The 24,184-nt window shown below is 33.3% G+C and overlaps 1 protein-coding gene across 4 annotated transcripts in view; it reads left to right on the top strand.

Annotated features, from left to right (window-relative positions):
- LOC145293168 (doublecortin domain-containing protein 1-like) overlaps window positions 1–24,184 on the top strand; it is a 562,737-nt gene that overhangs the window by 401,992 nt on the left and 136,561 nt on the right. For all 4 annotated transcript variants that reach the window (XM_080139630.1, XM_080139632.1, XM_080139631.1 and 1 more), the window contains exon 30: window positions 16,021–16,091. In XM_080139630.1, the coding sequence (XP_079995756.1) occupies window positions 16,021–16,091 (71 nt within the window). The remainder of the gene's footprint in view (window positions 1–16,020; window positions 16,092–24,184) is intronic.

The raw sequence follows: 24,184 nt of genomic DNA, 5'->3' as shown, positions 1-24,184 counted from the left end.
CTTTGAGAAGGTGTACCATTCCTCGGACAAACTCATGCAGGTTAGCCATACTGGGGAGATCATATTTGGGCTGTGAATATCATGTGATTTTGAATATTTAGTCAGGATTTACTTTCAGGGAAAAGAATCCTCATGCCAGGTTGTCCTGACATAACCCTGTATAAAGGATAGGATTTAGGATAGTGTTTAGTAGGCATTCAAGTTCTTTCACAGATATGTGATGGTTTATGAATTTTCAAATGAAATCAAAATGGAACAAATAGTAGTACTGTTACCTAATGGGTCAAGTATGGTCTAGTCTCTCTCTCTCTCTCTCTCTCTCTCTCTCTATTTCTCTCTCTCTCTCTATATATATATATATATATGTATATATATATTAAGTAATGTGATTTATAATTTAAAAGTTTTAAAATTTTTTAAATTTAACAATCAAAATTTAATTAAATTAAAAATCAGTTTCATAAGAAGGAACAACAACAAAGTCAACATGGTTTATGAATTTTCAAATGAAATCAAAATGGAACAAATAGTAGTACTGTTACCTAATGGGTCAAGTATGGATATATATATATATATATATATATATATATATATATATATATATATATATATATATATATATATATATATATACTAGCAGAAGTATCCGTTGCTGACTGGGTTCAAAAAGAGCCTTCAAAAAATAGACTCTGATTTATGATAGGATGAAAGGTTATGAAAAGGGGTGTGCGTCTAAGGAAATAGTTTCAAATTTTGAGATATCGAAACCAATGCAAAATATGATGAAAAGAAAAGTAAAATCTTGCAGAAATATATCTTTTTGATATCAACTTTTTTACCCTTCATAGCAAAGAGTTTCTGATAAAATCATGTTTTTTAGAAAAGCAGAAAAAAACGAAGATTGTATTATCTGCACTCATTGACCCATTTCAATTTCTCAGTTGCAAAGAGAATGTAAAACCATGTAAAACAATATGAAATTATTGAAATTATGTGAAACGAGAGTTCCTTTCACTGTGGGGAATTGCTCTCACTTATGGGGAATTCTAGTGCAATCTCAATTTTCAATAACCAAAATTAAGAATTCAAAAGTGGGAAGCTGAACGTGTTTAAACTCAAAAGGCATGTTGGAAGGTATTAAAGGAATTTGAGGGATACAAACGTGTTCGTCTTCTCAACAGTCAGAAATTAGTGTGACCGCTAAAACATTTCTCATAAATTTCTTGATAACTTTGGTGGTGAGAGGTTGTACAGAAACATGGCCTAGTTTCAATCAAACACAATGAGGAGGGGCACTTTTTGGCTCGAGGGAATTCAAAAATTCAACTGGATAATTCATTATTTCAGAATCTTCTACGATATGGTCTATGGATTTATAATTATGCTCAGTTCCTGGCAACATTTTCATTATTCTATCATTCAAACTATTCAATATTTTTAGCCCCATAATTACACTTTCACACAACAATCATGATTTGTAAAAATTGAAATTAATGATGCAAAAACCTTTTCAATTAGATCTTCAATTGAGTTAACCAAGGCGGATATTTCTGATAAATTTATTTCACCTTTTTAATTCATATTCAGTCTTCTCTCTCAAAGTTTTAAAATGTTATCAGCAAATTATCCAGACAGAAAATCTCCATGTAAATGTGCCCTCATATCTGTAGAAAGTTTTAAACGTTTGGCATGTTTCCACAGTGCAGAGGATTTCAAACATGTTCTCCAATCATCTGCCTTAGTTCCCTTGAGAATAACTGACAAAGTTTGCCTAAAATCACTTGAAAGCACTACAGTCACATTTCCCATCAAACAGTTGGAATTATGCAAATCCTGCAATGTTTTATTAACAGCTTCTAGAGCTTTTTTATAAGACATTGTAACTGTGCCCCACACTATCAAAGATCATCTTGCTAGAGTTTTCACTTATAATGCAAACAGGTTCATCGGTTGTAATCAGATCCAAAGCTTGAATGATGTGTGAGTAAAGTTGCAGCAATTCCAGAACTTCTTACAGGTTTTACGGCTATTTCCTTTCTCTGCCTGAGTTTGGCCAGCAATAAATTGGTGACAAAAATTTTCTAGTTCCTCTTGGTGCATCTAAAACATATAATCATCCTTTCATATCGGTCACTTGCTCAATAATTGTTTTAATATGAATATTGTTGGTCTGGCAAGATTTCCAGCACGTTGTCATCAATGAATCTGGTCAACGAATCAATATCATATGAAGTTCTCACAAAACATCTGTGAGTAAGTTATTCACTTCACTTCGATGAGTTTCAGGTAACCCAGATCCCGTGGCGATCACATGATTTTCAATAATAATCATATATTTCTTCACTAAATCCTATTTCTCTTTCAGGAATCTTTGTTGTTGTTGATACTTATAATCCTTAGATAAATCATGCCACAATGCTAATGGATTACTTACTTCACAAGTTTTGAGAATTATTGCAAAAAAGATTCTTAGAGAAACAGGTGTGTGTGTGTGTGTGTGTGTGTGTGTGTGTGTGCGTGTGTGTGTGTGTGTGTGTGTGAGACACTGAAGTCTCAGCCATAGTTTTGTCCCAATGATTGTGGTTTTCTAACAAATTTAAGGTCAAACAGGCTTCCTTGTAATTGTCAACAGTTTGTCCATCAATAGTTCTTAAAAATGAAAATGAAGTCGGTTTCTTATTTCATGAAGAAGGAGTCTCAAAAAGAAACGATCCTCACTAAACTAAGTTCCAAGTAGAAATTATTTAGGATATCTTTTTGCACATTAGCCATCAACGATGCAAGGTGAATTTCTATTGATATTACCACAAGGTCCATGCACCATATGACTCTTTACTATTTCAAAAAAGGTTGGATCAGTTTGTATATCAGGTAACTCAGCTGATATAATGGAATCAATTTGATTGGAGTTGATTTTTCTGGTAAGCCACAATAATATATGCGCATGAGGCAAGTTTCTCTTTTACCACTCAATCGTGTACATGTAGCATCGTAATGGGCCAACGATTTCTGATTTGTTTATCAGATTCATCACTTTGATTATCTTCAAGCGAAACACCCCAGTCAATAGATCTTGTCGATTGATGTATGTTTGTACAGGGAGAAAATCATTTAAATTTCCTTCAATTTTGGATTTGAAGTGAATGTGATAGAAAGCTCTGAATTTGCATAATTTCTGACATGTCATTGCATCCTTCTATGCATATATCGTGAATTACCTCTGAAGCTAGAAGGTAAAATGCATATCTGACCTATATTTCTTCCTTTCCCATCGTTATTTATATGATCTTTGAGATGAATGTAGGAATCTACTCTTAGCTGGTTTTGATAAGATTTGATATATAAAAGTCTTTCTGCTTCAACTTAGCAAACATATCAACTACAAACTGATGGAAGGGATTTTGACTTTTGTGAAGATGATTGAAGGAATTATCTCTGATCATAAAATGGTACGCATAAAAATCCATACATGAAACATGTTTTTTGATATTTCCAAACTGTGGAATCCCCAAATGGTATCCATCTTCTCCGTATACAAATAGTAGAGGATACTGAAGGCTGCCATAAGATCTGTGAGTTTCACAAACACGTTTCAGCATGTTATCTCTTGAATGAAGAATTATGTCATCTTTTACCAAAACTATCATCACCCATAAAAGGTGCCACTTCGTTACATGTTAGTAAATTGAATCATCTAACATGCTCATTGGATGTTTTTGTTTTTATCTGCATTAATCTACTACTCGAAATTCTGTTGATGAAATTTTCTCGATTGCTGCTTTAACGTTAAATGGGGTGTTTGTCATAAAAACATGATTCTAACGGGAGTGATTCTATAAAAGATATTTGTAATAACAAATACACATCTATTAAAATTGATTTCGAGTCGAGCGAGATGTGACGAAAGGACTATAACTAAAAAGTTTTTTTTTTTTTTTGTATTTCTAAATTATTTTTTACTTAAAAAATAAATTTTAATTCGATCAATAAAACTATAAAAATATCTTCAAAAAGTAAAGAAATTCAATTTCTTTTCATTTGAAATTTAACAATATTTTTAAATAAAATGTGTTTGGGAATAAATAATTCCAAGTGTAGTATCTATCTTGGAAAAAAATTTTTTAATTTTATTTTCGAATGAATAATTAAAAATTCAATATCTGCTCTTTCATCATCAGTCATGAGGAGGGGCACTTTTTGGCTCGAGGGAATTCAAAAATTCAACTGGATAATTCATTATTTCAGAATCTTCTACGATATGGTCTATGGATTTATAATTATGCTCAGTTCCTGGCAACATTTTCATTATTCTATCATTCAAACTATTCAATATTTTTAGCCTCATAATTACACTTTCACACAACAATCATGATTTGTAAAAATTGAAATTAATGATGCAAAAACCTTTTCAATTAGATCTTCAATTGAGTTAACCAAGGCGGATATTTCTGATAAATTTATTTCACCTTTTTAATTCATATTCAGTCTTCTCTCTCAAAGTTTTAAAATGTTATCAGCAAATTATCCAGACAGAAAATCTCCATGTAAATGTGCCCTCATATCTGTAGAAAGTTTTAAACGTTTGGCATGTTTCCACAGTGCAGAGGATTTCAAACATGTTCTCCAATCATCTGCCTTAGTTCCCTTGAGAATAACTGACAAAGTTTGCCTAAAATCACTTGAAAGCACTACAGTCACATTTCCCATCAAACAGTTGGAATTATGCAAATCCTGCAATGTTTTATTAACAGCTTCTAGAGCTTTTTTATAAGACATTGTAACTGTGCCCCACACTATCAAAGATCATCTTGCTAGAGTTTTCACTTATAATGCAAACAGGTTCATCGGTTGTAATCAGATCCAAAGCTTGAATGATGTGTGAGTAAAGTTGCAGCAATTCCAGAACTTCTTACAGGTTTTACGGCTATTTCCTTTCTCTGCCTGAGTTTGGCCAGCAATAAATTGGTGACAAAAATTTTCTAGTTCCTCTTGGTGCATCTAAAACATATAATCATCCTTTCATATCGGTCACTTGCTCAATAATTGTTTTAATATGAATATTGTTGGTCTGGCAAGATTTCCAGCACGTTGTCATCAATGAATCTGGTCAACGAATCAATATCATATGAAGTTCTCACAAAACATCTGTGAGTAAGTTATTCACTTCACTTCGATGAGTTTCAGGTAACCCAGATCCCGTGGCGATCACATGATTTTCAATAATAATCATATATTTCTTCACTAAATCCTATTTCTCTTTCAGGAATCTTTGTTGTTGTTGATACTTATAATCCTTAGATAAATCATGCCACAATGCTAATGGATTACTTACTTCACAAGTTTTGAGAATTATTGCAAAAAAGATTCTTAGAGAAACAGGTGTGTGTGTGTGTGTGTGTGTGTGTGTGTGTGTGTGTGTGCGTGTGTGTGTGTGTGTGTGTGTGAGACACTGAAGTCTCAGCCATAGTTTTGTCCCAATGATTGTGGTTTTCTAACAAATTTAAGGTCAAACAGGCTTCCTTGTAATTGTCAACAGTTTGTCCATCAATAGTTCTTAAAAATGAAAATGAAGTCGGTTTCTTATTTCATGAAGAAGGAGTCTCAAAAAGAAACGATCCTCACTAAACTAAGTTCCAAGTAGAAATTATTTAGGATATCTTTTTGCACATTAGCCATCAACGATGCAAGGTGAATTTCTATTGATATTACCACAAGGTCCATGCACCATATGACTCTTTACTATTTCAAAAAAGGTTGGATCAGTTTGTATATCAGGTAACTCAGCTGATATAATGGAATCAATTTGATTGGAGTTGATTTTTCTGGTAAGCCACAATAATATATGCGCATGAGGCAAGTTTCTCTTTTACCACTCAATCGTGTACATGTAGCATCGTAATGGGCCAACGATTTCTGATTTGTTTATCAGATTCATCACTTTGATTATCTTCAAGCGAAACACCCCAGTCAATAGATCTTGTCGATTGATGTATGTTTGTACAGGGAGAAAATCATTTAAATTTCCTTCAATTTTGGATTTGAAGTGAATGTGATAGAAAGCTCTGAATTTGCATAATTTCTGACATGTCATTGCATCCTTCTATGCATATATCGTGAATTACCTCTGAAGCTAGAAGGTAAAATGCATATCTGACCTATATTTCTTCCTTTCCCATCGTTATTTATATGATCTTTGAGATGAATGTAGGAATCTACTCTTAGCTGGTTTTGATAAGATTTGATATATAAAAGTCTTTCTGCTTCAACTTAGCAAACATATCAACTACAAACTGATGGAAGGGATTTTGACTTTTGTGAAGATGATTGAAGGAATTATCTCTGATCATAAAATGGTACGCATAAAAATCCATACATGAAACATGTTTTTTGATATTTCCAAACTGTGGAATCCCCAAATGGTATCCATCTTCTCCGTATACAAATAGTAGAGGATACTGAAGGCTGCCATAAGATCTGTGAGTTTCACAAACACGTTTCAGCATGTTATCTCTTGAATGAAGAATTATGTCATCTTTTACCAAAACTATCATCACCCATAAAAGGTGCCACTTCGTTACATGTTAGTAAATTGAATCATCTAACATGCTCATTGGATGTTTTTGTTTTTATCTGCATTAATCTACTACTCGAAATTCTGTTGATGAAATTTTCTCGATTGCTGCTTTAACGTTAAATGGGGTGTTTGTCATAAAAACATGATTCTAACGGGAGTGATTCTATAAAAGATATTTGTAATAACAAATACACATCTATTAAAATTGATTTCGAGTCGAGCGAGATGTGACGAAAGGACTATAACTAAAAAGTTTTTTTTTTTTTTTGTATTTCTAAATTATTTTTTACTTAAAAAATAAATTTTAATTCGATCAATAAAACTATAAAAATATCTTCAAAAAGTAAAGAAATTCAATTTCTTTTCATTTGAAATTTAACAATATTTTTAAATAAAATGTGTTTGGGAATAAATAATTCCAAGTGTAGTATCTATCTTGGAAAAAAAATTTTAATTTTATTTTCGAATGAATAGTTAAAAATTCAATATCTGCTCTTTCATCATCAGTCATGAGGAGGGGCACTTTTTGGCTCGAGGGAATTCAAAAATTCAACTGGATAATTCATTATTTCAGAATCTTCTACGATATGGTCTATGGATTTATAATTATGCTCAGTTCCTGGCAACATTTTCATTATTCTATCATTCAAACTATTCAATATTTTTAGCCTCATAATTACACTTTCACACAACAATCATGATTTGTAAAAATTGAAATTAATGATGCAAAAACCTTTTCAATTAGATCTTCAATTGAGTTAACCAAGGCGGATATTTCTGATAAATTTATTTCACCTTTTTAATTCATATTCAGTCTTCTCTCTCAAAGTTTTAAAATGTTATCAGCAAATTATCCAGACAGAAAATCTCCATGTAAATGTGCCCTCATATCTGTAGAAAGTTTTAAACGTTTGGCATGTTTCCACAGTGCAGAGGATTTCAAACATGTTCTCCAATCATCTGCCTTAGTTCCCTTGAGAATAACTGACAAAGTTTGCCTAAAATCACTTGAAAGCACTACAGTCACATTTCCCATCAAACAGTTGGAATTATGCAAATCCTGCAATGTTTTATTAACAGCTTCTAGAGCTTTTTTATAAGACATTGTAACTGTGCCCCACACTATCAAAGATCATCTTGCTAGAGTTTTCACTTATAATGCAAACAGGTTCATCGGTTGTAATCAGATCCAAAGCTTGAATGATGTGTGAGTAAAGTTGCAGCAATTCCAGAACTTCTTACAGGTTTTACGGCTATTTCCTTTCTCTGCCTGAGTTTGGCCAGCAATAAATTGGTGACAAAAATTTTCTAGTTCCTCTTGGTGCATCTAAAACATATAATCATCCTTTCATATCGGTCACTTGCTCAATAATTGTTTTAATATGAATATTGTTGGTCTGGCAAGATTTCCAGCACGTTGTCATCAATGAATCTGGTCAACGAATCAATATCATATGAAGTTCTCACAAAACATCTGTGAGTAAGTTATTCACTTCACTTCGATGAGTTTCAGGTAACCCAGATCCCGTGGCGATCACATGATTTTCAATAATAATCATATATTTCTTCACTAAATCCTATTTCTCTTTCAGGAATCTTTGTTGTTGTTGATACTTATAATCCTTAGATAAATCATGCCACAATGCTAATGGATTACTTACTTCACAAGTTTTGAGAATTATTGCAAAAAAGATTCTTAGAGAAACAGGTGTGTGTGTGTGTGTGTGTGTGTGTGTGTGTGTGCGTGTGTGTGTGTGTGTGTGTGTGAGACACTGAAGTCTCAGCCATAGTTTTGTCCCAATGATTGTGGTTTTCTAACAAATTTAAGGTCAAACAGGCTTCCTTGTAATTGTCAACAGTTTGTCCATCAATAGTTCTTAAAAATGAAAATGAAGTCGGTTTCTTATTTCATGAAGAAGGAGTCTCAAAAAGAAACGATCCTCACTAAACTAAGTTCCAAGTAGAAATTATTTAGGATATCTTTTTGCACATTAGCCATCAACGATGCAAGGTGAATTTCTATTGATATTACCACAAGGTCCATGCACCATATGACTCTTTACTATTTCAAAAAAGGTTGGATCAGTTTGTATATCAGGTAACTCAGCTGATATAATGGAATCAATTTGATTGGAGTTGATTTTTCTGGTAAGCCACAATAATATATGCGCATGAGGCAAGTTTCTCTTTTACCACTCAATCGTGTACATGTAGCATCGTAATGGGCCAACGATTTCTGATTTGTTTATCAGATTCATCACTTTGATTATCTTCAAGCGAAACACCCCAGTCAATAGATCTTGTCGATTGATGTATGTTTGTACAGGGAGAAAATCATTTAAATTTCCTTCAATTTTGGATTTGAAGTGAATGTGATAGAAAGCTCTGAATTTGCATAATTTCTGACATGTCATTGCATCCTTCTATGCATATATCGTGAATTACCTCTGAAGCTAGAAGGTAAAATGCATATCTGACCTATATTTCTTCCTTTCCCATCGTTATTTATATGATCTTTGAGATGAATGTAGGAATCTACTCTTAGCTGGTTTTGATAAGATTTGATATATAAAAGTCTTTCTGCTTCAACTTAGCAAACATATCAACTACAAACTGATGGAAGGGATTTTGACTTTTGTGAAGATGATTGAAGGAATTATCTCTGATCATAAAATGGTACGCATAAAAATCCATACATGAAACATGTTTTTTGATATTTCCAAACTGTGGAATCCCCAAATGGTATCCATCTTCTCCGTATACAAATAGTAGAGGATACTGAAGGCTGCCATAAGATCTGTGAGTTTCACAAACACGTTTCAGCATGTTATCTCTTGAATGAAGAATTATGTCATCTTTTACCAAAACTATCATCACCCATAAAAGGTGCCACTTCGTTACATGTTAGTAAATTGAATCATCTAACATGCTCATTGGATGTTTTTGTTTTTATCTGCATTAATCTACTACTCGAAATTCTGTTGATGAAATTTTCTCGATTGCTGCTTTAACGTTAAATGGGGTGTTTGTCATAAAAACATGATTCTAACGGGAGTGATTCTATAAAAGATATTTGTAATAACAAATACACATCTATTAAAATTGATTTCGAGTCGAGCGAGATGTGACGAAAGGACTATAACTAAAAAGTTTTTTTTTTTTTTTGTATTTCTAAATTATTTTTTACTTAAAAAATAAATTTTAATTCGATCAATAAAACTATAAAAATATCTTCAAAAAGTAAAGAAATTCAATTTCTTTTCATTTGAAATTTAACAATATTTTTAAATAAAATGTGTTTGGGAATAAATAATTCCAAGTGTAGTATCTATCTTGGAAAAAAATTTTTTAATTTTATTTTCGAATGAATAATTAAAAATTCAATATCTGCTCTTTCATCATCAGTCAGATAACAAATCCTTTTCGACTGAGGTAATTCTTTCCTACCACAATTTTAATTTATATCTCATAAAATCGACCTTGTGAAAAAAATGGAAGAGTTAACCTAAACGCATTTAAGTAACTTTGATGCTTAAAAAAATTCAGTTACTTAAAAAGGACAAGAACACACAAAAAGAAAATAATATCAAATAGTTTAACTCTTCCATTTTTTATCATAAATTATATAAATATTCGTCAAATACTATTTCGGTCACCTAAATTTGTTTCGACATTACTCGCAAACAACTTATTTTTCTTAAACTATATTTTAGTAAAAAATTAAAAACTATTCTATGAAAGCCAAATAGACCCCATAATTTTATTATATCCCACCTGTTCAAACTGAAACATGCTTATCACAATATTCTTATGTGGATCTATATTTAAAAAAAAAGACCCATGTGACATATCTCTATTCTATGGCAGTGAGGCGTGAATGCAGACCCCGTAATTTTATTATACCATCTGTCTTCAAACTGAAACATACTTATCAAAGTATACATATGCGGATGGATATTAAAAGTCGTTTTTAAAGTTTGTGGCATATTCAAGAATGTAACAACAAACATTAAATAATAAACATGTGGAACAAATAAAAAATAATAAAATAACCTTTCCCAAAAGTAATATGAAAGTATCAGGAAGTTAACATTCCTTTTTAGATGCAAAATTTTTTTTACATTCACTTTCCTGTAATAAATTTATTAGATTTTATTACCTATAGTTTGGCTTATATAATTTTCTAAAGTATTTCGAAATTGTATTTTTTATTTAAAGATTCTTTATTAAAGATTTTTTTAATTTGTTTTGTAATTTTTAGTATTTTATGTGATTTTTACAACTGAAAGTAGATTTATATTGAGATAACATCTTTTCATTCAGTTGGTTTATGGCGAATCCTCTTTTCTCAGTTCATCAAACACGGTATGTATTGTAAACGATACAAGTAAATGAACACGATTATTATTATTTTAACCAATAATTTAAGACAAGAACCAAAATGTATTATTTGGAAATTTCAGATTACTCTTCTTATCTTGGATATTATTCTCACAATGTTTCGGTTAGCTAAAGGTATTACTTCTTAACCAGCTTTTTAAACGAGTTAAAAATAACCAGCCTTTTTCAATTTAATAAAAGTTCCATTATAGCATATTTATTATGGGGTGGAGCTGGAACGGTTTAACATCCCAGCTCGACCTAGATAAAGACAAAAAGTATCCATGCATTAACATGGGAGGGGAGACTATCTTCAAGTACCATCCTAGTCCGTGAATGGGGTAACGGACTAAGTCCTTCTCATCTTTTTCTTTTTTTTTTTTTTTAAATTTTTATTTTATTTTATTTTATTTTACTTATTTTATTTATTTATTTTTTTCAATGGAGAGTAGATAATGCATGTGGACGTGTTATCGGCAGCTCCAGTAACTCTCGCTTCTCCTTTTTTTGTCCTTCAGTGCTCATTTCCGATGAGTGATTTTTCTGACAAACGGTGAAGAAAAAGCTGCTTTCTAGGTCGGTAGTACTTTGTAAAGAGTAGCGTGAGATATCGGAAAATTTCTGTTTCTATTTCTATCCTTGTGGTCAAGTCACTAGTAAGGGTGCTGGAGGTAAACGTTTCATCTGGGCTGACGTTACCCGCCTGATAGTCAGCGACCCGAACCTTGGATTAACCACTAAGGCAGCTGGCCTATCAGCAGGTGCAAAGTACCGGGGCTGCTGTATTGCCATTTGGTGAATGGATTCTGAACCATACAGTAGTTTCTGGTAGGGCCTCTCGATGCATTACTAGTGGGTAATTGTTACGGCTTTACCTTATCATGTGCCACAAAACAAAAAAAAACAAAAATTTTCTTGTCTTTTTTTCTCTCTTATTTTCCCTCTGTCCTGCTCCAACCAAGTCTACCGACCTGCTCCACAAACCCCAAAACCTCAACAATCATGACAAATCTCCAAAAAAGAAACACGAATAAACCTAGAACCCCATCCTCCAACATGAACCCCTTCTACCAGGTCTCCTTCTCCAACATCAGGGGTCTACGTTCCAACTTTCCAGAGGTTGAAACACAATTACAGGAGACGAAACCGGACATATTCTTTCTAAGTGAAACTGGCATAGGGCCAACCACTTCTCTAGACAATTCATAATTAAAGGATACTCCAACTTAACATCTAAATCTGACTCCAAAGATCGCCATGGGCATGGAATATGTGCCTAGATTAAAGATGGCTTTCCATGTGGTAGGGATATCTCTAGAGAAGACCCTAATTTACCTTACATGTGCTTCCGGGTTGCACTAGCTTACACCACTGCATTTATATTTGCTCTCTATCGCCCCCACAACAGTCGGGTTACTATCTTTAAGAGCATATCTGAGAAAATTGACCACATCCTGTCTGGTCATCCCTCAGCTAACATTCACATTTGCGGTGACTTCAATGTCCATAATGTGAAATGGCTGACCCACTCGAATAAGACAGATGATGAGGGGAGGTTCTGTCATGACTTTGCTATTGCCTATGACCTCACTCAGATTGTTCACGAACCCACCCATGTGCCTGATGCACCCGGTCAATATGCAAGCCTTCTAGACCTTTTCCTCACAACATCCCCTGAGCTGTGTTCATGTTCCATTCTATCTCCTCTGAGATCCTCTGAACACTCCATTGAAACAGTTAAGATAAAAATGAAATGTAATAAGTCTCCAGATGTACCTCTCCACCGTACTGTATATCGATACTGTATGGCTGACTGGGATAGCTTCCGTACATTCATATCTGACTTACCTCTGCATTCCATGTTAAAAAAGGATGTGTCCTCTATAGTATCAGACCTGACCGAATGATTAATTGTAGGCATAGATCGATTCATACCATCCAAAATATTCCAACATAAACCTAACAGCCAGCCATGGTTCTCCCCTGAATGTGCTGGTGCCATCGTGCACAGAAATCACTTTTTCCATAGCTACCAACATAATAGATGTACTGAGACTAAAGCTGCTTTCAGAACTGCCAGCAACCACTGTAAAAGAGTAATAAAACATGCAAGAGAGCTATATGCTCAGTCTGTTAAATCCAAAGTAGCTGAGCAGCGGCTTGGTTCCCACCAGTTCTGGCAAATAGCAAACAGGATCTGGAACAGAAGTGTGCGTTCTATTCCAACTATCATTAATGGACCTGAGGTCATGTCGTCAACATCAGACAGGACCAAACTATTTGCCAAGAACTTTGCAGCTAATTCTACCCTATGCGACGAAGGTCATCAACTCCCTGTATTTCCTCCTATAATAGACAACACTCTATGCAACATACAAATAGCTGTGCGTCAGGTTGCCAAGCTAATCAAGAACCTTCATTCCAGTAAAGTAACTGGTCCTGATGGCATTCCAGTTATAGTGCTGAAAAAGCTCCAACCAGAACTTGCTCCCATACTTACAAAACTGTTTAAGCGTTGCCTTAAGGAGAAGTGCTTGCCAACACCCTGGAAAACCTCATCAGTATGCCCTGTATTTAAGAATTCAGGTGAAAAGTCATCTCCCTTTCAGTACAGACCAATAAGTCTCCTATGTGTCATGAGTAAGTTGTTGGAATCCATATTAAATAAAGAAGTAGTCAACCACCTCAACAGAAACAACCTTCTTAGTGACATGCAATATGGTCTCTGCTCTGCAAGATCTACAGCAGATGTGCTAATAGTTATATCACATAGGATTAGTGAATCTCTTGACAAATGTTTCCTTTCCAGGGCAATTGCTCTTGACATATCGAAGGCCTTCGATAAGGTATGGCATAAGGGCCTACTTCACAAGATTTCCAGCTACGGTATTACTAGAAATGTTTTCTCAATCATTAAATCATTTCTCTCTGATAGGGTCATAAGAGTAGTGGTTGATGGGCAGAAATCAGAAGCCCACAGTATTAATGCTGGAGTCCCTCAAGGGTCCATCCTGGGGCCAACTCTCTTCCTGATCTACATCAATGATCTCCCAAAACATATACTTAAATCATTCGTTGACATCTATGCTGATGACACGACCATCTATGGCAACACATCAAAGGCCGTAAATGACAGTTCTCTCTAATTCTCTCTCCTCTGATCTTGAGTACGTGGTACAATGGGGGAAGAGGTGGCTAGTCATTTTTAATTCATCCAAAACCAAGCTTCTATCTTTACATCAACGCTCTGATCCCCATCTGGCATCAATTGAAATGGATGGCTCTCGTCTTGGGGAGGCCCCATGTTTTGACAAGCTTCTGGGCTTGACCTTTACTCTTGATCTGAAATGGAATACGTACATCAAATCTGTTGCCAAGGACCCTGGGAAAATGGTGGGATCCTTCTACCGCTCCATAAGATATCTCACTACTGATGCAATTCTCTATCTATATAAAAGCCAAGTACGTCCAAGGATGGCGTACTGCTGCCACATCTGGGCAGAAGCTGCTAAAAACAGCCTATCCTGCCTTGACAGAGTACAAAATAGACTTTGTGGCTTAGTGGGGGATGCCCTTTTCTCTTCCCTGCAAACTCTCTCCGACAGGAGAGACGTTGCGAGCCTGTTTTTGTTTTATCGTTATTTCCATGGCAGGTGCTCGTCTGAGCTCCAATCCCTCGTCCTCCCTCACCAATCTTTCACGAGAAACACCCGTCTGGCTGAAACTACTGTCAATAATTTTCCCCACTCTTTATCTGTGTCTAAATCCAAACGTAGATTCCATGAGCAAAGCTTCTTTCTTAGAACTGCACGCATGTGGAACTCTCTGCCGCTTGCCTGTTTCCCATCTGACTACAACTTGGATGTCTTCAAGTCCAACATAAACAAACTCCTGACAAACCGCCCCCTTAAGTAAGACACCCTATCAAAACCCCTAATACTAATGATTACTACAATACTATCTCATTGATTACTGTACACACAATAACCCTTATCCCTGAGTGGCCTTCGGGCCTTGATAAGTGGTGAACTCCATGTAAAAAAAAAAAAAAAAAATCGCCAACCTTTTTTTGGTAATCTTGGTGAACACAGAAATCTGTATGGAATTTCATATTTTACATATAGATCCCCGAGTTCAAAATGATGCACCTGCTGAAAAAACGGCCAGAGGTTAAATCAACCGAAACCCTGTGAGAAATCCATCCAAGATGAAAAATGTAATTCGAATAATTCAGATAATACGAATGTTTTTCATTAAAAAATCCATTAAGAACCAACATTCTTAAAAACAAAGAAACTGAGTACTTTCAATTACACGTCTATAACAAAACAGTTTCTTTTTCATCATTTATAGAGAAAAGTCTGTCTGATTCTTGACTTTAGACCAAATAGCATAAAATCTGATAAATCTATAGTTGATTCTGACTAGCAATTTCTTCCTTTTTTATGTTTGTATGATCGTTTTACAGTTAAAAAAAGGGTAATTTGTTTGAAGTTCTTTCTGAAAATACTTATTTCTACTAGAAGGATTATTACAATGGAGACAATTTTAAATAAAAACCTAAAACGTTTCAACTATGAGAGATAATCTTTATTTTATCTTGCAGATTATAATAAGTTGCTTTCACTCAGCATTTTTTTCTTTTATTTATGTCATCAATTCACATATGTGGATGTGGATGTTTTTTCCATATTTCTTTTTTTTTTTTTATATTTCCAAATTTAAACTAAAATGGCATTAATGAATCCCGGACAACGTCAGATAGACACAGCTAGTAAGAATGAAAGTTTTAATCAGTTTTACTTTTAACACAAACTATCCTCAAAAGGAGGGTTGATATGCTGTAAAACAGACATACCAAAGCAATCAGTTCATTACAAGAAGTATTGGGCTTATTATTATTATATATATATATATATATATATATATATATATATATATATATATATATATCATGCGAAACAGCTGAGCGAAATAGTAGATTGTTCTTCTCTTAAATGAAAAAAGACTTTCCTCCTCTCATTTATTATGAACTTTTATTTCTTTATTTATCTTTACCTAAACAGAAATCACGGTTGCCAACCAAATGAATGTGTGCACATTCGCCATCACGTCAGAAAAGAAAATTAACCAACCGGTAAGTAAGATAAACTGGAAGAGTGGTTATGGAGTCTAATTGTCTTACAATGTCCATATGTCATGGAAAACTAAAAACAAGCAAATAAAACGGAAAGCATTTTCCAACAAGTACTTTCATTATATATATATATATATATATATATATATATAAAAGCGAAAATGTGTGTATGTATATATGTATGTTCGCTTTTTGTATATGTCCGAGAAAGGCTTCTTTCCGAGAAGCGATCGGTCGACTCACCTCTTCTTAAAACTTTTTATATCACGTCTAAATGATAATATCTACGAGTTAACAACGGGGGTCGCCTGTCTATTTAATTTGCTCGACTTTGAAAAGATAAATATTCAACATTTTTCGATCGCCGCATGTGCATTAAGCTTTTTCGTATAATAAAAGCGAAACTAATTCTGGCGGCATTTTTCCGGAAACGTCCGAAAACAATCAGCTTTGATCAATGTGGAGTTTCTCCTTATATCAGACAATTGCTATTCAATTTGGACAATCCCTTTTTTATGGAGAGCTGGTTTTCCCCACAACATCTTGAGGAAACAAAAAAAAATCCTGCCCCGCAGTAAATAAAATACTGCCCCGCATTAAAAGTTGACCTCATTAAGTACAGGCACCTGCCAAGTTTTAATACTTAAATAAATTCAATCATGTTTCCGTTACTATTTCGTGGTGGCCCAGTGGTTAACGTCGCACGTTTTTTGACACTTTAATTTCCAACTTTGACTCAAGGGTTCGGGTTCGATTCTTCATACTTAACTACCAAAATTTTATTTTTATTTTACCCCCCCCCCCCGACACAAACACCCGGATGTTTTGATTTACCTAAAACCACACGCACCTCCAAACACCCAGGACACGCTGGGTACCCCCCGCTTGTATATATATAAATGGCTACCTTTATGCAAGATAATGCCTCATGTCACAGGGCAAAGGTGGTAATGAGTTACTTTAGCAAGCAAGATTTCCAAATTATGGATTGGCCACCGCAAAGTCCTGAATTAAATCCAATAGAAAATCTTTGAAAGACCTTAGGAGTGAAAGTTATGGAAAGAAATCTCACTAACACGGAGGATTTGTGGGTGAAGCTTCAAGAAGAATAGTCTAAAATTAATATTGAGGATTGTTAAGAACTGATTCATTCTCGTAGTCGAAGATGTGCAGCTGTCATTGAGAGCAAGGGCTCATTTACTAAATATTGATTGTACACATATTTTTATTGGTTTTTCTTTTGGCTGTTTACATTGTTTTTCTCAATTTTGTCCCTTACTTTTGGACATTCCTATTTTGAAAATAAATAAATAATTGTTATAATTCTTTTTCTATCCTTTGTAAATGATTAAAATTGTAGTATGTTATTATGGATGATAATGACAACCAATTGCCAAAATTTCAGCTTTTCACAATTGTTATTTGTAACAAATATTAGGTTTTAAAATGTTGTCCCTTAGTTTTGAACGCTACTGTATATATATATATATATATATATATATATATATATATATATATATTAATAAAATAGATTTTGTCATTCCAACAGGCTACAAATAAATATGAAGGAGACAGAAGCAAAGCAAATACGTGGAACTTGTCAGAGAGCTAAAAGGATATGAAGGATGAAGAAAGTAAAGATAACATCAATAATAGGAACATTTCCCCAAACCTTGAAAAATAATGGGAGAGATTAGAATCAGGCATTTAGTTGAGAAGATCCAACAGATAACAATAATGAAAACAGCTGAAATATGAAATACTAAGGAAAACCCTTGAATACTGAGACTAATGCACATGGTCTGCAAACACCTACTGCTCATATAGAAGCAAACAGATGATGGTGTGGCTTGGGCTGCTACTGGGATGGCAGTATCAACAGACAACCTCACTGCTCAGCGATCTAGCCTATTCTCATAGGCTGTCGAAAATCTGCTGTATTTTGAAAACATGATGGCTCCAGGCGTTGATACGTCATTTTCGTGTTAGTTTCCGTGTCTTAACATACAGCAGAAAGTCATCTGTTTGGGGGGGGGGTATGTTCATTTGTCCGTATCAGATTGATGCTGATAAACTCGTGGATGCATTCAAGTAAGAATTATGTTCTCATAGTGTTCCATGCGTTAATTATTTGTGTTGATGTAGGTGCAGGAGGGTGGTCGGCTCTGATGTCCATATTTCAAACTTGATTCTTTTTCCATTGAATGGTTCCCTCTAGTGGTTTTCATGCTGGGATGACTTACGAATTGTGCCGTTGATGTAGATATATGTGTGTTTGTTATGTTCGTTTGGTTTGTATCGACGAACAGGATTCGTCTCAGCGCCGCCATTGTTATCACTATCACTGCTTCTGCTGATTTTGTTTATGTAAATCTGGAGAGATATGTGATATAACATAAATAATGTCTGCATCTACATTGCTAAATTAGAAGCAATAAAAATGATGCTAGAAATGATCAAGGAATTGGGGAAAAATACATAGTTTTACTCTTTGTCTAGCCTGAAAATGATTGAGAAAGAAAACTCAAATCATAATTTCACACGAAAAATATTAGAGATAAAATTATTTGATATTGTCACTGTCTGACAATAACAATATCAACTCTTAAACTTTCATATACAGGTTACAAATCTAAACTCATTAAAACAAATAAGACAAACAATATGGGATATATTTCCAACCAGCAGTTGGAAGAGAAAAGCGGGAACTGCTATCTAATCAACGACAAGACATAGTATTAAGCTGAGTCATAATCAAATATACATATCGAACACACACTAAAAACGAAGGCTGCAACTGAGTGAACCTTCTGTGATCATTTACTCACTGCCAAACATATAATCGAATGAAACAAAAATTTATGTTGGTGCAAAAATAATGTCGTTTTTTGACGTTCAACTTCAAAAGACCATAATTCCTTTCATAATAAAGGAAGTTGCTGAGATGCTTGAAAAAGTGATAATCGGTGGGCAAGAGGTCCGGTGAATATGGCGGATGAGACAGAGTCTTGTAACCCAATTCGTTCAGCTTCTGCAAGGTAAGTTGAGCAACATACGGGCGAGTGTTATCATGGAGAAGAATTGTTCCCTTCATATTTATCAATCTTAGGAGGCACATACATTGGAGATTCTGATGCATTTCGTCAATTTGTTGGCAGTACTTCTCCGCTGTAATCATTTTGCCCAGATTCAAGAAGCTGTGATAAATGAGACCGGCTGTAGACCACCAAACAGTCACCATAACCTGTTTTTGGTGCAATCTCGGCTACAGGAAGTGTTGTGGAGCTTCTCTGCCATCCAACCACTGTACCAAACATCACCGGTTGTTATAGAAGATACACTTCTCATCACACGTTACAATCCACTCGAGAAATGGGTCGTTTTTGTTGTGCAGAAGGAATGTAGAAGACACCTCAGAACAACGATTGTTTTGATTATCGTTCAATTCATGCGACACCCATTTATCCAACTTTTTTGACTTCCCTGTTTGCTTTAAATCGCGAACCACTGTTGAGTTGTCAACCTCGAGTTTAGCAGCAACTTCTTGTGTGGTTTTGCGAGGATTGGCTTCAATTAAGACTTTCAAATGTTCGTTATCAACCGCAGTCGGCCAGCCGTGATCGTCTTCATCTTCGAGGCTCTCATCACCATTGCAAAATTTCTTGAACAACCATTGTGCCACACCTTCGTTAGTGGTTCCTGGGTCAAATGCATCATTGATATCACGAGTTGTCTCGCCAGTTTTTCGGCCGAGTTTGAACTGGAAGAAGAAAATTGTGCGGATTTGCATTTTGTCCATGCTGTTGAAAAGCCTACAAAAAATGAATGAAGAGATTGAGAACGGTAACGAATAACACGATTCGATAGAGTGAAAAATGCGCTTCAAAATGATATATATATATATATATATATATATATATATATATATATATATATATATATATATCAATGAATTAATTCAGAAATCATATATAAATGTAACATGTGAGAAAACGATATCGCTTTTGCATTAACCTAATACAATACTCTTAATAAAGACGATATCATTTATTTATCCGTGCTTTTTGAATGTGTGTCTCCTTCTCAAATAATAGATGACCTGAAAAATAAACCCCTTCCAGCTCTGATATAGAAACCAGAAATAAAATCAAATAACTTTTCAGAACTTATATCAATACACTAGATGAATACTTACCTCAGGACAGGGAAAATTAATTCCCCTAATAGAACAGTTTTGCATCATTTTAATATTTCCTTACAAAGATGAAAATCGACATATAATGCTGCTGTTTAGAATCTTTATTCCAATTATGATCAAAATTTATGACATGATTTTGATTCTATAAATATCAAAAATGTAAGGTACCATAAAAAAATGAATTCAGAGAATCTTATTTAATTAAAATCAAATTTATTGCAAATCTGAAGTAATTGAAATTTTAAATGAGAGTCTGTGGCCATTTTATGGTCCATAAAACCGCTTTAAAATATTCTAAACAAAACTAGAAAGTTTGAGAATATTGTTGATACCTATTGTTAAAATTTCACAAAAAATTGAGTTATCTGATTTTCACAAAGGGCATCCATATTCTCGTTGCATGAGAGTAAATTAAACTAAATATAGCCCACATAATCAATCATTTTCCCTAGCAGCTGTGTTTCTAAATTCATAGTGATCGGTTAATTAGTTTAGGAGTACATACAAATATATAAACATACTTAACTTTATATAGACATTAAATATCACAAAATGACTTATAGTGCTGTAAAACAATCAATTACACCCCCCCCCAAATGAATTGGTATGCCACAAAGCAAACAAACTAAACCAATCCTGTTTATATATATATATATATATATATATATATATATATATATATATATATATATATATATATATATAATATATATATATATATATATATGAAGTGTTGGGACGATTAACGAAATTGGAATCAGGAATTGGAAAATCGGCGCTTTTAAGTGTATCAGAGTTGATATCGAAATCAATATCAGAATTTCAAAAAAATTATGCATATTTTCCGATGCCAAAAACGATTATTTTTTTTATTTGATTTTGTTTTGCACAAAATCTTTCGCTACTACTACTAGTAGTAATAATAAAATAATAGGTAGTCATTGATTTTAAACTACCAGTAAAACAAAAATCTATAGATCATCCCACACAAGTGCGTTTTTACGTTTGAGAAAATATCTGCACATTTAACGTGCGTTTTTACGGTAATCAAAACAACAACAACAACTGTATACGTAAAAATAAGAGATTTATAAAGAATCAGAATTGGAAACGGGACTTTAGTAATGAAAAGGTAATTGTATTGGAATCATTAAAAATATTGGAATCATCCCTTCACCAATATATATATATATATATATATATATATATATATATATATATAAAATTCCCATAAAATTATTATCAGCAGGAATATAGTCTTTTTATGTCCACTTTCTAACATACTACTGCCAGGTTTTTGGTTTAAAAAAGTAAAAAGAAAAGAAATTGGGTTATTTGCAATCAATTCACCCTGAAAATGTCTCTGGGAAGAAGATAAAATCGATTTCTGGAATCGATTAGTGACAATTTCTGCAATGGAGTTTGTAATCCATTGATATAATGTCAGACAACAGCAGACAGCAGAACAAATGCATAGGATTACAGAATTTAGAGGGAGAAAATGGCTTAAAGAAAAGAGAAAGAAATACAAATTACAGACGAATCTGAATATTTGGTCTGTTTTTTTTTTCTTTTCTTCATTTAAACTATTTTGACATTCGACAAGCTTCGAAATAAAAAAAAAATGAATGAAAAAGAAATAAGATTAGAAAAGAAGTTGCCAAAAATTATATAGATTAGTTATTTCTGTAAAAAGTGTACGAATTTAATTAGAGTAATTGTTAATGTGGGCAGTGATAGAGCTTTTGCTGGATCCAGTTCCCCAAATTAGAATTGGCTCCCTTCCATTTTTTTTTTTTTTAATATATTAGAGATTTCAGTTCCTTTTTCTCCCCACACACTATATCTCCAATAACCCGTTGAAAAAATCGACAAATTTCAATAGCATTTTTAAATACACACAGCATAGTTTCAAAATTATTATGTTATGAACTAGAAAATGACTACAAATGAATATGGTCATCCAGTCACCCTCTTTTCTCTCCTTACCTTCTCATTTAATTGTATCACACACTACCAAGCAGTGGGATGTCAATAAATAAAACGCTTGTTACTTATTTAGAAAAAAATGGAGCTATTTCTATTTTTCTAGATCAAAAAAGAATCTTCTACAATATGGAGTATGCCTCAGAGGCAGGCTTCTTTCACGTCCACCTCGACTTCATAAAAGCCTAGTGGTACGTGTAGATATGTACAGAGATAGGTAATAAAAGTGATAAAAGTAAACATAACAGAGTTCTATGACTTCATTATATACTCTTTCTTATCTTTTCAATTTTTCTAATCCTTTTTGTGTCAAAATTAAAAAATTAATAAATATTCCATTGCACTTTAGATTACTCATTAATATAACAAAAAAAAAAAATTGAAAAAGAAATCACAAATAAACAAAAAGCCGGAGAAAAAAGGATTTAAATAATCAATTCAAGAATATCACAAAATGAGTATTAGAAAATTTTTTAATTCAAAATGTAAAAACCAAGCAGATGAATTCTCTTATGTTTAACAATATTGCTTAAATGTAAGAATATATGAATTACAAACATTTATTATTCATAAAACAAGGAATATACAAGATAAAGTTTTTTTTAAAAAAAATTTGGCCTTTTCTTCAGAAGAAAACATTTAGTTAAAGAATTTTTTATTTGGTTAGTGCAAAAACTGAAGCTTCAAAGTTTGAAGTAATGTTGGAAAGATTACATAGAAATAAGTACAGATGCAAACAGAAGAATATTCAAATTGATGTCCAAGTGTGAAGATAAAATTTGGCAATAACAAAATCCAATCAATAAAGCTGGTTGATAATTGGTCCATCCATTGTTGGTACGTGCATCTGTAGATTTTGAATAAATATATCCTGATCGTATAGATTTATAGTTCTTTGGAGGATTAAATTGGAAGTGTGAGTGCAATTATTGCAGGTTGAAGATTTTGATGATAGAAGAATTCTTGTGTGATACGTGACACTTCACAATATAAACGGCAAACTAATCTCTTTCACTCTAAAATTTATAAAATTAAGAAAATCCTCTTCAACTTACAATAATTACATTCACGCTTTCAATTCTTGGGTAGGTAAGTAAGAAGGTATTGATAATTGTATTGATATATAGATTATCTCTTCAGTTGAGATATGAGAGGCATCTATATAGATGAACTATGCGAAAAATCACATTGAAAATTGTAATTGACTAATTAATCCAATTTTATCTATCTATCTAGCTAGCTAACTAGCTATCAAAGTGACCTTGTCTGTTTGCTTGTCTGTCTGTCTGTGTGTCTGTCTGAGGAACGGTCTCTACCGAACTCCTCCGTCAATTTTTGGTCTACAAACTTAAAACTCGATGTATAGGAGAGTTAAACCTGTGGAACAAATTCGACTTTGTCTTTAGCCTGTAAAAATAGCTGCTAAGATGTCAAAATCGAAAAAAATCGAATTCACCAGGTGTAAGTTGACTTAAATTATTATTGTATACATGTGCGAATATGCATTTATATATTAAAGTTGGTTAATTTTTAATTATTTCTTATTCATCTGATGATAACTCAAGCGGTAACAACTAAGACTAGCACACTATATGTTTTAATTTCGATTCAAACTGACGGTATCCAAGTCATATATATATATATATATATATATATATATATATATATATATATATATATATATATATATATATATATTTCTTTTTTACTTTTGAAATCACTGCTATACATTGAGTACGATATAATATTCATTAGAAAATTAACTCTGTAATAATAGATACGAAATCTGCATAAATGAAAATATTATATATAAGCGTATTTAACGACGGGACAACGCCAGGAAAGTGGAATAATCAAAATAAACCTTGTCACCCCTTAAAAGGAAAGTGGAATTTAAAAAATTGTTGTC

The sequence above is a fragment of the Euprymna scolopes genome, chromosome 14 (genome assembly GCF_053919585.1).
Source record: "Euprymna scolopes isolate OS-2025 chromosome 14, ASM5391958v1, whole genome shotgun sequence".
In the NCBI taxonomy this organism is placed as follows: domain Eukaryota; kingdom Metazoa; phylum Mollusca; class Cephalopoda; order Sepiida; family Sepiolidae; genus Euprymna; species Euprymna scolopes.
The sequence above is the reverse complement of the archived record's forward strand: the minus strand, read 5'-3'. Positions and strand labels throughout refer to the sequence as shown.